At 70.1% G+C, this 15486-nt stretch overlaps 1 protein-coding gene across 1 annotated transcript; it reads left to right on the forward strand.

The window, feature by feature from the left end:
• The first annotated feature begins 754 nt into the window (after positions 1–754).
• SKI (SKI proto-oncogene) lies at positions 755–15470 on the forward strand. The gene is made up of 7 exons (XM_055137786.1): positions 755–1793; positions 11933–12055; positions 12134–12249; positions 12325–12587; positions 12672–12973; positions 13049–13279; positions 13364–15470. Exons 1-7 carry the CDS (start codon positions 819–821, stop codon positions 13541–13543), a joined length of 2190 nt encoding a protein of 729 aa, XP_054993761.1. The 5' UTR covers positions 755–818; the 3' UTR covers positions 13544–15470.
• The last annotated feature ends 16 nt before the right edge of the window (positions 15471–15486 follow it).

Genomic DNA, 15486 nt, shown 5'->3' on the forward strand with positions numbered 1-15486 from the left:
CGAGCGCGGCCGAGCGCGCGTTCCTGGAAGCGCCGCGCCGGGAGGCGGCCGCATTCCAGGCCGGCGCTCGCGTCGAGGCGGCGGCGCGGGGCGGGGCGGCGGCGCGGGGCGGGGCGGCGGCGTGAGCTCAGCGCCGGGCGCTCAGTCCGAGCCGGAGCGAGCCGCCGGGAGGATGTGCGCCGAGCCCCGCGCCGCCGCGGCCGCCGCGCGCTGAGGGCCGCCGCCGAGCGGCGCCTCCCGCCGCCCCCGAGGGCGCGAGCCGGGCGGGCGCGACGAGCCGGGCGGGCGGCGCGCGGTGGGGGGAGCGGGGCGGCGGCGGCGGGGGCGCGCCGCGCGAGGACGGCCCGGCGGGCCCCGCGGCCCCGCTCCTCCCGGGCGCCTCGGCCTCGGCCGCCGCGGCGATTCGCGCCTCGCGGCGCCGGCACCTGCCCGCGCGCCCCCCGCGAGCCCCGGGCCCGCGAGCGTTGGCGTTGGCGTTGGCGGCGCGCGCCGGGGCATGCCCCGCGCCTAGGGCCCGGGGGGCGCGCGGGGGGCGCGCGGGGGGCCCGGGCGGCGGGCGGGGCGCGGGGCGCGTGGATGTGGCGCCGGGCCCGGGCGCCGGCGGGCTCCAGCGGCGGGACCCCTTCGCCCCGCCCGCCTTCGCCTTCGCGGCCCCGGGCGCGGCCGAGGCGGCGGCCGTGATCGGCCGCGGGGAGCCGGCGACGGCGGGCGGCCGGGGCCGGGGCCGCGGGCGGCGGCGGGGCGCGCGGGGCGGCGGCGGCGGCCGCGGGGGCCCGGGCGCGCGGGAGCGGGAGCGGCCCGGGGCGCCCGAGCGCGCCATGGAGGCGGCGGCGGGCGGCCGTGGCGGCTTCCAGCCGCACCCGGGGCTGCAGAAGACGCTGGAGCAGTTCCACCTGAGCTCCATGAGCTCGCTGGGCGGCCCGGCCGCCTTCTCGGCGCGCTGGGCGCAGGAGGCCTACAAGAAGGAGAGCGCGGCGGCCAAGGAGGCGGGCGCGGCCGCGGCGCCGGCTCCCGTGCCCGCCGCCGCCGAGCCGCCGCCCGTGCTGCACCTGCCCGCGCTGCAGCCGCCGCCGCCCGTGCTGCCCGGGCCCTTTTTCATGCCGTCCGACCGCTCCACCGAGCGCTGCGAGACGGTGCTGGAGGGCGAGACCATCTCGTGCTTCGTGGTGGGCGGCGAGAAGCGCCTGTGCCTGCCGCAGATCCTCAACTCGGTGCTGCGCGACTTCTCCCTGCAGCAGATCAACGCCGTGTGCGACGAGCTGCACATCTACTGCTCGCGCTGCACGGCCGACCAGCTGGAGATCCTCAAAGTCATGGGCATCCTGCCCTTCTCGGCGCCGTCCTGCGGCCTCATCACCAAGACGGACGCCGAGCGCCTGTGCAACGCGCTGCTCTACGGCGGCGCCTGCCCGCCGCCCTGCAAGAAGGAGCTGGCGGCCGGCCTGGCGCTGGGCCTGGAGCTGAGCGCGCGCAGCCTGCGCGTCTACCACGAGTGCTTCGGCAAGTGCAAGGGGCTGCTGGTGCCTGAGCTCTACAGCAGCCCCAGCGCCGCCTGCATCCAGTGCCTCGACTGCCGCCTCCTCTACCCGCCGCACAAGTTCGTGGTGCACTCGCACAAGGCCCTGGAGAACAGGACCTGCCACTGGGGCTTCGACTCGGCCAACTGGCGGGCCTACATCCTGCTGAGCCAGGACTACACGGGCAAGGAGGAGCAGGCGCGCCTGGGCCGCTGTCTGGACGACGTCAAGGAGAAGTTCGACTACGGCAACAAGTACAAGCGGCGGGTGCCCCGGGTGAGTGTCCTGGGGCCTGGTGTGGGGGGGGGCCCGCTGGGGCCGGGCGGGCCGGGCTGGACCCCGCCTGGGCCCTGGCCTCCCGCGGGATGTCCACCCTGGGCACGGTGAAGGGCGCTGCCCCGGCCCGGCGGCGGCCCGTGTGTGCCGTGAAACCGCGGGGAGGTGGGCTCGGAGGCCAGGCTGGGTGTCCCGCCGGTGGCAGGGGGCCGAGACTCGGGGGCTCGGGGCTGGCTTCTCCCCGAGGCCTGGCGGGACGCGAGTGGCCGATGGCCTGCGATTTGTTTGGGACGCGCCCTTTCCGGCTCCCTCTCTCGGAAACGCAGCGGGCGGAGCCGTGACGCCTAGCGGGAGCCCCCACCCCCAGGATTTGTAACTTTTAAGTATCCGAGCCTATTAAGCGCCTCAGAGCTGCTCTGGCTCAGCTATTCTTGGGAGGCCTCATTAATTCAGCTATTGCATCAAACTTTTTTTTCTGAATCTGTGAATAGCTGCTCCCGCCCGGCTCTGGGCGCCCCTCCAGCAGCGTGTCAGAGTCTGGGGAGGCGCGCGTGCGTGCGAGGGCGGCCGTGTTGGCGGCTGCGGCCCTGGGCCAGGCCGGCGCCCAGCTGGCAGCTGTCTGCCGCCCGGGAGGGTGGGGGGTGCGCTGGGCGGGAGGAAGGGTCTTCCGGACCCCGCGGAGCCTTCCTGTTGGGGGCCTTGCCAGGCGGACGCCGCGGGCAGGCAGGCCTGGTCAGTGCCCCTGAGCCCAGGCCAGTGAGTGTCTGTAGCCCCGGGCCTCGGCTCGGCCCTCACCCTGTCCATCAGGCGTCCTGGGCACGGGCTGGATGGCCCGACTTTCACTCTTGGCTCCCCGGGGCTGGAGGAGTGGCCGCGCTTGCTGGTGGCCACCTTGGGCCAGGCTGCGGTCTGGGGGTGCACTTGTCCGTCCCCCGTGGGGCCACGTGAGGAGGAGCTCTGAGAGGGGGAGCCCCTACCCGAGAGCCTGGTGGGGGCAGGTGCCAAGGGGGGGCTCCCCGACTGGGCTCCCTCCGGACTGGACCAAGAGCGTCTCTGCTGCCGCTGGGGCCCAAGCCTTTCGGGGCATCCTGAAAGTGGCCTGTCCTGTGTCTGCGGGGGTAGGTGTCCCCACTCTGGTGGCTGTGCTTGGTGCTGGTCTCTCTGCCCGGGGCCTGCCCTGGGATCCGTGCCTGTCCTTCCCGCCAGGCTGCAGGCACTTGGGGCTGTCCTGGACGGATTTGTCCCCGTTGGTGAAGCCTGGGAAGAGCCCGGGGCCCGGGGGCAGTGGTGCGGACGCGGCACCCAGCCTCGGGGTTCTGGCCCCTTTCCTGGCCCAGAGAACCTTCTCTGTGGCCCAGGGAACCGGCACCTTCTCTTTGTTGTTTTGGGTCCTCACCCAAACACTGAGCACTGCCATGCTTGGGGCTGATCCCTGGCTCTGTGCTCAGGGGTCACTCCTGGCGGGCTCGGGGGACCGAATGGGGTCCCAGGTGGGCTGCAGGCAGGGCAAGTGCCCTCCCGGCCGCTCCAGCCAGCCTGCCTGCCTTAGGCAGACGAGGTATCCCCCACTTGCCCCTGACATGCCGGCGCCCCAGGGCAGGTCCCCGCTTTAGAGAGAAGGTGGCTCAGGCCTGGGTTGCTCCTGTCCCTAGGCTGAGGGATGGAGCTCGCCGAACAGCCGGGAGTGCAGGAAGTCTGGGGAAGTGGCCGCCAGGGCCAGGCCGCCCGCGGGGACAGCGGGGGAGGTGGCACTTCCGGGGCCGGCGCCCTGGCCGTCTGGCTGGAGGTGTCCGCGGCGAGACAGTTACACAAGCACAATAGTGTGTCTCTTTCTAAGGATTGCGAAAGCCGGAGCCCGGGGGTTTCTCCACGGGAAGAATTATGCAAGTTTCAACCGAAATGTTGTTTAAGTGTCTTTGTTTTGAGTCAAAATACAGCGGTTGGATTATTTCCTCTGGGTCTGTGTGAGGAGGGGGCGCAGGGGGCGCAGCGTCCCTTCCTAGGCTTCTGCTTCCTCTCGGCCCCGGGGCCATCCTGGGTGCGGACGTGGGCGCCAGCCTTGCCACAGGGAGGAGGGTCCTGGTGGCTGCCCGCCTGCCCGGCCGGCCTCGGCATCCTGAGGCCAAGGTGTTCCCGTTCTGGGGTGCTCCTGTGGGAGGCGGGGCTGGCGGGGGCTGCGTGCAGCAGGGTCCAGCCCGTCTCGCGGGGACAGCGGGCCCCCAGCGCTCACACGAGCACGGGGACGCTTGTCTACGTGGGGCCAGCGTCCCTCTGGGGGAGCCTCCCGGAGACTGACCAGCCTGCCCCACCCCCTTGGGCCTTGCGGCCTGAGCATCCTGGAGCCATAGGGACACGTTCTGGGGGCCGAGGTTCTTGTCTTGCTCCTGCCACCCTGCCCCAGAGCCCTGTCCCCGTGTCCGAGGCTGTGCAGCTGGGGGCAGCTTTCCCGTGTGCGGGCCCTGCCGTGTCAGTGCCCCCACCCCGTACCCTGCGTTACCTGCCGCCACCGTCTGCAGGCTGCCCTGTGTCTGTGCAGACCCGCCTGGGGTCCCACTGCCGAGGGCCAGTGCCCAGGTGTCCCTGTGTGGACTCCAGGGGTGAGGTGCCGGGCTAGGCTCTCCCCGAGGCCTCTGTCCCGGGGCCTGACCTGCTGTGGGAAGTCCCTGGGGTGTTAGCCTGCGGCCACCCCTGTGGCCTTAACCACCGAAAGCTTTGTACTCCTAGTCGGCGATATGCAAATGCAGTCAATTAAGCGAGGGGGTTTTAATTAGCAGTTCAGTTCATGTGTGAAGTGCCTGCCTTAATTACTTGACAGTTTTGTTGTAAATTTGCTAAGTTTTTTTTTGCAGAACTATCAAAACTGTGATTTTTTTTTTTAACGTTCTTGTGTGCAGCCGTGGCGCCCAGCTTCTGACCCTCCACAGGGTCCCCACAGGCCTCTCCCCTTTAGAAAGGCAGCGGGAGGCGAGGTTGGCCCTGGCTGCAGGGCACAGCAGGCAGCACGCCGATGCACACCCGGCTCCCGGGGAGTGTGGCGGCTTCCCGCTGCCGTGCCCGGGCTGACCTCAGCAGGTGGCAGGCGCCAGGGAGCGGGCAAGGGTCCTGCGGGTCTCCGCACGTGGACTGGCCAGGCGCTCGGTGTGTGGGAGGGTCTGTGCTGCCGTGCGCTGGGCCCTGGGCATCTGTGTTTTGGGTTTTTGTTTGGTTTTGGGGCCATACCTGGCGGTGCTCAGGGACCATGTGCCAGGGGTGCCAGGCGCGTGCCCTCCCCCGTGCCATGGCTCTGACCCCTCCCCGGCAGTCTGGAGCTGCTGGCTCCCCTCCTGGGAGGGCCACCTGGACTCCAGGGCCCACCCGCACCGCTGACTGTCCCTGCACGCCCTCATGGGCCTGGACTCCTTGTTCATGACTCTGCCACCCAGAGGATGGACCGGGGTGGGGGGCGTTGCCTGCTGGGGTCCCAGCTTGCAGGACTGAGCTGTTGGGAGCCCATTGCGTGTCTTGCTCATGTGGGAGAGGTTGGGGTCCCCATGACGATGCTCGTGTTTGCACTCGTGTCCTGTCGGGGCCGGGGCTTCCTGGCCACTGCTCTCCCCGGGATGCAGGGGGACCCCCAGGTCCCGGGCTAGGGGTCCCGTGCACATGCAGCAGCCGGGCCCCGAGGGTGGTTCTTGGCAGGTGCAGGTGGGGGTCTCTCCCTTAGCTCGGGGGGCCGCGGGTCATGTCCACTGTGGGTGTTGACTCTGTGGCCCGGCGCTGCTGGTGCCCAGGGGCGGCCCTGCCCTTCCTGGACCCACTGTGCCGGGCCCTGGGTATTGGCGGGTGGCAGTGCCCTGGGCGCGGGCCCCTCCGTTGGCCTGCCTGGCAGATGCCCCGTGCCCTGAGTGCCACTCGCCTGGTGCCAGGGCTTAGGCCTCAGGTGGGGGCCCGTGAGCCCAGGGCGAGCTGTCTGGCCACATCTGCTCCAGGTCCACCCGTGCCCAGGGGCTCGTGGCACTTGGTCCCTCTGCCCCCCCCCATCCCCTCCCACCCAGACAGCGCGACTCCATGCTCCTTCCCACCCACGTGTCCCTCTGCTGCCCTCCCAGTGCTGCGCTTGCCCCTCGGGTACTGGGAGCGACGGGACTCTGCTCCGTTCTTATCTTTGGGGGGGCCGTCCAGGGTGGTGCTCGGGGCTCACCTTGGGTCTGCCTGTGGGCCAGCTGCCTGAGCCCTTCCTGTTCACTGTACTGTCTTGAGCCCCCGTCCACTGGACTTCCTGCCCACTGTCCTGTCCCTGGGCCCCGTCCACTGTACTTCCTGCCCACTGTGTGTCTCTGAGCCGCCTCTTCCTCTGGGTTTCCCTGTTTCTAAGCTCAGTGACCTTTGCTTTTGTTTGGGTCAGGTGTGGTGATGCTCAGCGTGTGCTCCTTGCTCTGTGCTCAGGGGTCACTCCTGGCAGTGCTCAGGGGACCATGTAGGATGCTGGGCGTGGAACCCGGTTGGGACGTGTGGCTCCCTGCCCGCTGTGCTCTCGCAGCCCTTAAGTGACCTTTCACTGGGGCCTCCAGATGTTCTCTCCTCAGCTGCTGTCCTGCCCCGGACCCCCACCATTCCCTCGGGGCAGGGGGTACGGCCCCCCTTTCTGGGTCCCCAACCGTCTGGGCGCCGCACACCTCAGGCCTGTCCACAGCATGGCCCGGGGCAGCACCCCCGACTCCCAAGGGCCCACATAGGCCGCCCCAGACCCATCACCGCGGCTCGGGTCGCGGTAGGCCCCCCGGCAGGTGGGTGCTAGTGGGCAGCGCGTGTGGCATCGGTGGCTGCAGGGATGGGCGAGAGCAGAGGGACGGTCAGGGATGCCCGGCTCAGCCATGGGGCCCAGAGATGCCCACAAGGGGTACGGCTCTGCCACAGAGGGAGAGTCGGCACCGCACCTTCCGTCCCAGCCCACGCGACCCTCGGGCGCCCAGGAGCGGTGGACAGCTGGCCGCAGCCCTTGGATGCAGGGGCTGGCCCTTGTGCCCTCAGGGCTGGCTGGGCGGCAGCTTGGGCCCTGGACAGACCCTGGTGTGGCCAGCCTGCCGTGCCCGGCCCTGCAGAGATTCTCTTCCTGCCCGTGGCACCCGTCCCCTCGTCCTGGCCTCACTCGTGTCTGTGCAAGCCGCAGCCCTCTGGCTTCCGAAGAGGAGCTGACAGTGGTTTCACCGGGTGGTCTCTGGGTGGGCTCCTGCTGCCCAGACGAGAGTGGCCTGCGTCCCGCCCGGCTCCCGTCCTGCTGTGGCCCCAGCCTAGGCGCACCCCCTCTGGGCGCTTGCTTCCAGCTGCCTCAACCCTGTGCCAGGCCCGTGCTCAGGGCAAGGGGGTTGCCCCTGCCCCGTGCAGCTGCCTCTTGCCTGGGCGTGCTGGCTGCCCTCCGTTGTCTTCCTCTCTGGGGGCGGGGGCGGCGCACGTGGGCAGCGCCCTCCTGCTGTCCTCTGAGCCCCCTCGACTCCCTCTCTGAAGGGGGTTCCGGAGGCAGGCGTAGCGTGTTCCCGTGTTGGGTTTGGGGCCACCGTCGGCGGTGCCCAGGGCTTCCCTCGTGGCTCTGGCGCGGCGAGGCTGGGCCGGGCACCGTGCGTGCTGCTGGGTGCAGGCTGGGCTTGGTGCTCGCAGGGCAGCTCACACTCCCCTTGCCCCCCCCCCCCCCCGTGTGCCTGTGCCCCATCCTCGCACCCTGTCGCTGGTGCTGGTGAGTTTCACCCCGCCGTCCGCGTGCCAGGCTGCGGGGGCTTCGGGGACCTTCCCCGCTCTGTGATGCGTGACATCTGTCTGGGCGCCCTGGGCTCAGGGAAGGTGCCAGCGGTCAGGGACCCTGGCACTGCCCGTGCTTGTGGAAGGCTTCTCTGGGCTCCGCGAGGGCCCAGCTCCTGCTGGCGTCTGTTCCCTGCTCCGTCTGCGGGTCCTGCAGCGCCCACTCGGCCTCGCCTCTGGCTGGGGCGTGGACCGACGGTCCCGGGTCCCCCTGTGTGCAGCTGCCTCGTGTGGGCGCACCTTCCCTCTCCAGTGCTCTCCTGGACTTGAGGCGCAGCCCTGGGGACCCTCCTGTGGAGGGAGCGTGGGCAGCCCGGCGCGGGGGTGGCGGGTGCAGAGAGCTCTGCATTGTGACTGACGGGCTGGCTGGCACAGCCGCTCTGCACGGCCGCACCACGTGTTTCCGGGGGCGTCTGAGCCCTGCCCACAGCCCCTCAGATGTCGACGGGGAGCCGGGAGCGTGACGGGTGAGGGGCCAGTGCCCACATTCCGGGTGGCATCGAGGGGTCGCGTCCACGTCTTCTGGTGGCACCACAGGACAGTGTCCACAGCTCCTGTTGATACCACGGGACACTGGCCACGGCGCTAAGCGCTGGGCCGGCCTCGGGGCAGGGCTCACTCGAGCGCGGCTCTGGTCACTGTGGGCGCGAAGGCCGGGACGCGCAGGGTGTGCGGCTGTGGGGCTGGGGCGGCAGCCTTGCTCGTAGGTGACCGTGGGCAGGGCGTGGGGCAGTGCTGGGAGGGTCCCTTCCACTCCAGCCCCTGCGCCCGGCCTCTGGCGTGTCCGACTCGGGGGCTGCGATGACGGGCGGCTCAGCCCTGCTGGGCCTCCTGGCCACCGCCCTGATGACCTGCCTGGCCCTTGTCAGGGTGGCCCCGCCCCCATTTACTGGGGTCAGCCGGTCACCACGGCCGCCATCTGGCGATCGTAACCCAGCGACCCCCGTTCTGGAGGGGTGGCCTCACATGTGCCTCGAAGGCCCTTGGAGCCTGCCCGCTGCGGGGCAGGGGTGCCAGGACCGGGCTGTGGCTGTGGTGCCCGACGTGCCCCCGGGCAGACGCTGGCCATCTGGCCCAGCCCTGCCTGCCTCAGGTGCGGCCTCTGCCCAGAAGCCTCTGTCCCGCGGGCTCCGCAGGACACGGTCCTTGTCCCCTGAGGGGCCCACCCCCCACAACAGGCCATGGCCCGGCGGGGAGCTCCCCCTGGCCCCTGGCTGCCCCCTCAGCCTGGCTGCAAAGGGGCCGGTCAAAAGGTCACTGGCCACTGCTTTATGGCCGCCTGCAGCTCTCACGCCCCAGCCCACAGACGGAGGCCAGTGCTGGCGGGCAGTGACAGTGTCCAGCACGGGACAAGGGGGTGAGGTTGGGACAGGCTGGGCTGAGCTACCCGCTGGTGCCTGGCCTCCTCCGTCCCCTGCCCCTTGGGCTGTACGTGGTGGTGGCATTGCAGGGGGCCCTGGGGGGCCCCTCCTGGCTCTGGCGCTCAGGGGCAGAGAGGGGGGAGTGTCCCCGTGGCCCCCCTGGGGAGGCTGAGGCCCCCTCGGGGTCTCCCTGCCTCTGGGGCGTGGGGGCTCCCAGGGTCTCAGCCCCGCTGGGCTGTGAGGCCTCACAGCCGCCTCTCTAAGGAGAGCCTGGCAGCCTGCATGGGGCGATGGGCCGTGGTGGGTGGGCCCCCGTCGCAGCCCGTCCCTTCTGCTCCTGCCCTCTGACCTCCTGTCTCCCTGGCCGGTGTCCACGGGCTTCCCGCAGCACCCGAGGGCAGCGCGTGACGGTGTGTGGGTCAGCGGCAGGGCCCGCCCCCGCCGAGGGGAGACTTCCTGGGGCGCCCCCGGGGACCCGCCCACAGCACCCTCTTGTCCGAGGGCCTTGTGGGAGACGGGCGTGGGTGGCCTGACTGCCCACTCTGGCCGCAGAGGAAACGCCACTTCCTCCGGGCCAGTCCTTGGGGCCAGTCTGGCTTCTTCCTGCAGGCGCAGCTGCCTCCGTGCCTGGCCCACGGGGACAGACGGTGCTGCGGGGGCAGGGGCCCCCGCCGGGCCCCGCATCTGCAGGCAGACACAGGCCTCGTCCCGACACCCAGGCGTGGTGCTGGCGGCCGCCCTGGCTGGGCCTGTTGTGGCGGTTTCTATGGCGAGCAGACAGCCAGCAGGGCAGTCCCGGCCGTGGGGCGGCGCCAGGAAGCCCAGCCCCGGCCTGGGGGTGGGGCCAGCCACCCCACTTCCTGCCTGGGCAGCAGAGAAGGCGGCCAGCCCACACACTGCCGCCCGCCACTTGCCCCGCCCCGGGCCCCTGCTGTCCCCTGGCTGCAATGGGCCTGTGACCCCAGCCACCCGGGAGGGACTCCTCTGCCCAGCTCCCCCATGCCCCAGGGAGTTGGAGCCCTAGAGCAGGGGGGGGGGGTGCGGCTGGGGCCCTGGCAGAGAATCCAGGTCGCGGGGTCCAGGGAGCCCTCTTGGCCAGGGCTGCAGTGCCGCTGGCCAGCTGGTTTCACAGGGCCTCACTGGCGCTGGGGGCCCCTGAGCTGGGGGGTGTCAGACTCCAGGATGGAGGCACGTGTGCGGCAGCCTTCAACCCGCCCCTCGGCCCCGTTTCTGAGAAAGTGCGGGTCCTGCTGGGAGTGGGTGGGGGGCAGACGCAGTGTGCAGTGGGGCCTGCAGGTGGGCTGGGCCGGGTGGCACGAGGCCTCGGTGCCCGCTCCCGCCTGTGTGCTGGGACCTGACTGGCTCCGCCCACATCCTGCTGCCCTGGGGAGGCCAGAACACGGCCACCCGCCCGCCTTTGCACTCACGCACACCCTAGGACACGCATGTTTGCGGCTATGTAGTGTGCATATGTGCATCCTGTGCCCGCCGTTGTTTCCCCACTCCCGTGTGTGACGTGTGCTCCCGCGCGGTGTGCCCATCCTTTGGGCACATGGCAGCCAGGAAGGCAGCGCCCTGTCCCTATGCCACCTGCTGCCCTGGGGGGCAAGGGGGTCTCACCGTGGCCTTGCGTCCCCCTGGGGCTCGGCTGGGGCTCGGCCCGTGTCAGCTTTCATGCCAGTCCGTGCCCCTCTCATGCCTGCTGGCAGAGAGCCCCTGGCGTTCAGCGCATCCGTCCCGCCTCCCGGCTTGCCCTGGGCCCTCCGCAGACACCGGGCCGGCCCCGTCGGGCCTGGGGCTGCTTCCAGGGACTCTGCCCAGACCACACGGCGGGCCTGGCGGGTGGACACGGGCTCCACGGGGAGTGACGGGAAGGTGACCTACTTAGCTGAGAGGCAAAGCAGCAGCTCACCTGGGGGCCTGACCCATGCTCCCCAGGAAGTGGGTTTGACTCAGCCCCACAGGACACGGGGGCAGTGTAGGGTGGTCTGAGAGGGCCCAGGAGCCCTGAGTCAGCAGGAGGCGGGGAGGGAGCCCCCCAGCACCGGCAGCTTGCACACCCGCAGGGGCCCTGGCTCAGGGGCCCCGGGCTCTGCCCCCTGTGTCTGTTGAGGGCCGTCCTGGGCGTCCTCTCCCCGCCCAGCTGGCCAAGGAGAGCCCCTGTACTCCGGCCTCTTTGGGGGGCTCCCTGGGCTCCCCACGGCTGCTGCCCCTCTGGAGGTGGGGGGCTGGAGGGAAGGCCAGGGTAGGCTCGGGGAAGCTTGGGGCGAGAAGCAGGTGTGAGAGGGCTGGGGCCGAGGGGCTTGGGGGGCTCTGAACTGCGCCCCCAGTGTCTGCTGTTGCGAGTGGGGATCTCTGTGGGTTCCAGGGTCCCCCGAGGCGCCCGGCCACGTTCAGGCCCAGCTCCCGGAGGAGCGCAGGGACACTGCAGAGTACTTGGGTGCCACAGGCCGGCAGGGGCGGGGCCGCCATCTCTGTGAGTGCTGGCCTTGGAGGCCCTGCCCTGGCATCGGGCAGTGCTTGCCAATCTGCCCAGAGCAAGGCCCGTGGGTGTTGTGGCAGCGCCTTCATCCCCCACTCCAGAGCGGCCCACACAGAAGTGGGCCCCCCTGCCCTGTGAGTGTGTGGGGTGGGGTGGGCCCCGAGAGTCCAGCTCTGCTCCTGGGCTACACAGGATACAGGGCCGCCTTATGTCCTGTCCCTGCTGGTGGGCAGGTGACCAATGCCCTTGGCTGCCTCCGGCTCCCGTCTGCGGGGGCCACGTCAGCAGCACCTTCTCCCATTGGGCAGGACGCGGGTACTCTGCCCGCCCAGCAGCCGCCTCCTGCCCAGGGTCACTCCTGGCCTGCTCAGGTGACCCTTGTGGGTCACCTGGTCTGCAGAGCATCGCGCCCCTGGGCACACCTCCCCCAGGCGGCCTCCCGGTGGGGCTCAGTCGTCCTGGTCCTGGTGCCTGGGGTCCGCCCTGGAAGTGGCGGCTGCGTCAGGGTGACACATTCTCTCCAGGTGCCCGCCGAGCCCCCAGCCTCCGCCAGGAAGACGGACGAGGCCCCCGCCCAGCCCCCCACGTCTTCTGAGAAGGACAAGCAGCCTGGCTGGCTGCACAGCCTGGCCAGCCCCTCCAGCAAGGTGCGCCTGGGCCCGGGGCGGGGGCCGGGGCTCCCCTGGGGGGCCGCCCGTGGGCCTGACGGCGCCCTGCTTCCCCAGAGCCTGGGCTGCACTCACCCACGCCAGCGCCTCTCCGCCTTCCGCCCCTGGTCCCCCGCCGTGTCCTCGAGCGACAAGGAGCTCTCCCCACACCTGCCGGCCCTGATCCGAGACAGGTGAGGCCCTGGGACGGGTGGCGGCCGGGGGTGGGGGGTGGCAGAGGGCGGCCCAGTCACCCCGTGTCCCCGCAGCTTTTACTCCTACAAGAGCTTCGAGACAGGCGTGGCCCCCAACGTGGCCCTGGCCCCGCCGGCTCAGCAGAAGGTGGCCAGCAGCCCGGCCTGCGCCACTGTCGCGTCCCGAATCCCCGAACCACTTGCCACGTGTGTCCAGCCAAGGAAACGGAAGCTGACCGCTGACGCCCCCGGGGCCCCCGACCCACCCGTGCCTGCCGGCGCCCCAGAGGAAGACAAGGACTCGGAGGCCGAGGTGGAGGTGGAGAGCCGCGAGGAGTGTGAGTGCGGCCCCGCCCCAAGGCGCATGCGGGCGCGTCCCGGGAGTGGCCCGGCTGCGCTGACACTGTCCCCGCCCCCCGCAGTCACCTCCTCGCTGTCCTCGCTGTCCTCGCCGTCCTTTACCTCATCCAGCTCCGCCAAGGACCTGAGCTCCCCCGGCGTGCACGCCCCCGCCCCGGCCGGCGCCGCCCCGGACCCCGCGGCCCCCGGGGACGGGCCGAGCGGGGGGCTGGAGGCGGAGCTGGAGCACCTGCGGCTGGCCCTGGAGGGCGGCCTGGACAGCAGGGAGGCCAAAGAGAAGTTCCTGCACGAGGTGGTGCGCATGCGCGTGAAGCAGGAGGAGCGGCTCAGCGCAGCGCTGCAGGCCAAGCGCAGCCTCCACCAGGTGGGTCCGCGCGGGGCGGGCGGGGGGGGGGGCGGGGGGGGCGCCGGCGGCTTCTGACCCCGCCCCGCCCCCCAGGAGCTGGAGTTCCTGCGCGTGGCCAAGAAGGAGAAGCTGCGGGAGGCCACGGAGGCCAAGCGCAACCTGCGCAAGGAGATCGAGCGGCTGCGGGCCGAGAACGAGAAGAAGATGAAGGAGGCCAACGAGGCGCGGCAGCGGCTGCGGCGGGAGCTGGAGCAGGCGCGGCAGGGCCGGGGGTGCGAGCAGGGCTGCGAGGCCGGCCGCCTGCGCGCCAAGTACTCGGCCCAGGTAGGTAGCGGCGGCCGCGGGGGCGGGCGGGCCCGGCGCACGCTGACCCGCCGCCGCCCCCTGTCCCCCTGTCCGGCCGCGCAGATCGAGGACCTGCAGGTGAAGCTGCAGCAGGCGGAGGCCGACCGCGAGCAGCTCCGGGCCGACCTGCTGCGCGAGCGCGAGGCGCGGGAGCACCTGGAGAAGGTGGTCAAGGAGCTGCAGGAGCAGCTGTGGCCGCGGCCGCGGGAGCCGGGCGGCGAGAGCGCGGGGCTGGAGCCCTGATGGCCAGCGCGTCCAGAGCCGCGGCCCGCGGGGACAGCCCACCTTCACTCATAAGCTATTGCGGCCGGTCAGCGGACTCGGTGTTGGGGAGACCCCCGCCCCCCGGGCCCCGGCCCCCCACCCCGCCCGCGGCCGCCCAGGACAGCGGCTTTTTCTCCAGAGTCTATTTTTTCAGCGACAAGGGCCGGGGTCCCTGTGCAGCCGCCAGGAGGGGTGGGTGCGCGCCTGCCTCCGCGGGGCCGGCCGGGCCTCCTCCGCGGGGGAGCCGAAGGGGGGACCCCGAGCCCGGCCCCCCACTCGCCCGCAGCGCGGCGGACATCGCTGCAGCTCCGAGCAAAACGGCATCATTTCACTTTTCCTTTCGTTGGTTTGTTCATTTAAATGTCTATTTAGAACTGCACTTTGTCAAAACTCTCCCCTTCTTACTCCCCGGTTAACTGAGGTTTCTACTCAGACGTCACGTCGCGGAAGATTTCTCGAGCAGCTCCACCCTCAGTGCTCGCGTGTTGGGACCCCCTGGTGCTTGGTTGAACAAGGGAATCACAAGAAAACGAAAATGCAAAAACTGACCTTGGGGGGTAGTTCTGTGCCTTCCAGCATCTTGTACAGCCGATCCTGACTCATGTCTTTTTTTACCCAAAATACGTCTTCAGTAGCGGTCAAATCTGCCCTATCAATACGTTACCTGCATTTATTCCAAATAATCTCGTTTACTCTCGACTGTTTATGCAAATTGTATAAGGTTTCTTACGCCCAAGCTTGAAGATTGATTTCCCAGCAGACGAGAGGCGGCCCCCCTGGCATCACGGCATTCATACACAGGCGGAAGGTGGAGCCGGGTCTGGGCCCGCCCGTAGGGCTGCCTCGGTCTACGGGGGGGCGGTGGTGCCAGCCCCCCCGAAAGTGCAATGCAAAAGGGACGTCGTGCGCAGCGTTTGTTTGGACTTGTTTTGCTTTTGTTTCCTGCAGTTTCTGGTGTGTGTGCATGGAGCTGTACCCCGCCCCGCCCCCCTGGGCATTATCACCGTGTCCGCAGCTCTGCCAGCCTCGTGCCGCGGCGCCCCTGGCGGCCCTGGCCTCCCCGAAGCTGCTGCTGGCAGCCAGACCGCACATTGTTTGCTTCAGGGAGTGAGGAAGGTCCCGAGTCGTGTGCGGGGCACCTGCCCGCCCCTTGCTGGCCTGGCCCCCAGCGTTGGGAGAGCTAGAGCCCTTCCCCCTCCCAAAGGTCCTCCAGGCCGGGCCTCGGACCTGGCGGGGGGGGGGGGGACAGACACGGGGCCCCCACCCCCACCCCTCCCACCCCGTTCACCAGCAGCTCAGGTGCCGCCTTCAGGGAGGCGGCCTGGGCGAGGCTGGCAGGCGCGGGCACCCAGGCCCCTCCCATCAGGGCCAAGTCCACGGGCAGGGCCCTTTTGGACGTGCCCGGTGCCTGCCGCTGAAACCCCCGTGCCCAGCCCCCAGCGGCCACGGCGTCGCGAGGTGCCCCGGCCCCGTTTTTGCCTGCCGAAGGAGAGAACCAACAGCAATAACGCATCTACGAGCAGCTAACTCACGCCTGCCGCTTGGCTGCACACGTGGCCGGGGTGAGCGCGGACGTGTACATACCCCACACTCTTGTACATACGTGTACATGTGCTGGTCCTGTTCCAGAACTTTCCTACCTGGTTGTCAGAGTTGTCTTATTTCCTGGGGTGTTGTCACCTGAGGGAGACCGTGCTCTGCCCCGACCCCATGCTGCGGTGCCCAGGTCACACCCACTTTGTGTTCCACCAAGGAAGAGGCCTTGGCCCGCCCGAGTGTCCGCCTCCGTCTGTCCGTCCCTCCTTCGCTGCTGCTAATGACAATATGACTTACTCTACTATCCGAAGACTATTTTTATGTAATTAATGTATGCTTTCTTGTTTATAAATGCCTGATTTAAAAAGAAGAGCTTGGCATATTTC

The sequence above is a fragment of the Sorex araneus genome, chromosome 5, assembly GCF_027595985.1.
Source record: "Sorex araneus isolate mSorAra2 chromosome 5, mSorAra2.pri, whole genome shotgun sequence".
NCBI lineage: Eukaryota > Metazoa > Chordata > Mammalia > Eulipotyphla > Soricidae > Sorex > Sorex araneus.

Excerpts from the sequence above, each read along its gene's own strand:
- SKI (XM_055137786.1), top strand. The coding sequence starts at position 819 with ATGGAGGCGGCGGCGGGCGGCCGTGGCGGCTTCCAGCCGCACCCGGGG. Across the intron at positions 12,974-13,048 it reads CCAAGCGCAGCCTCCACCAG|GAGCTGGAGTTCCTGCGCGT; the intron begins GTGGGTCCGCGC and ends CCCGCCCCCCAG. Across the intron at positions 13,280-13,363 it reads GCGCCAAGTACTCGGCCCAG|ATCGAGGACCTGCAGGTGAA; the intron begins GTAGGTAGCGGC and ends CCGGCCGCGCAG.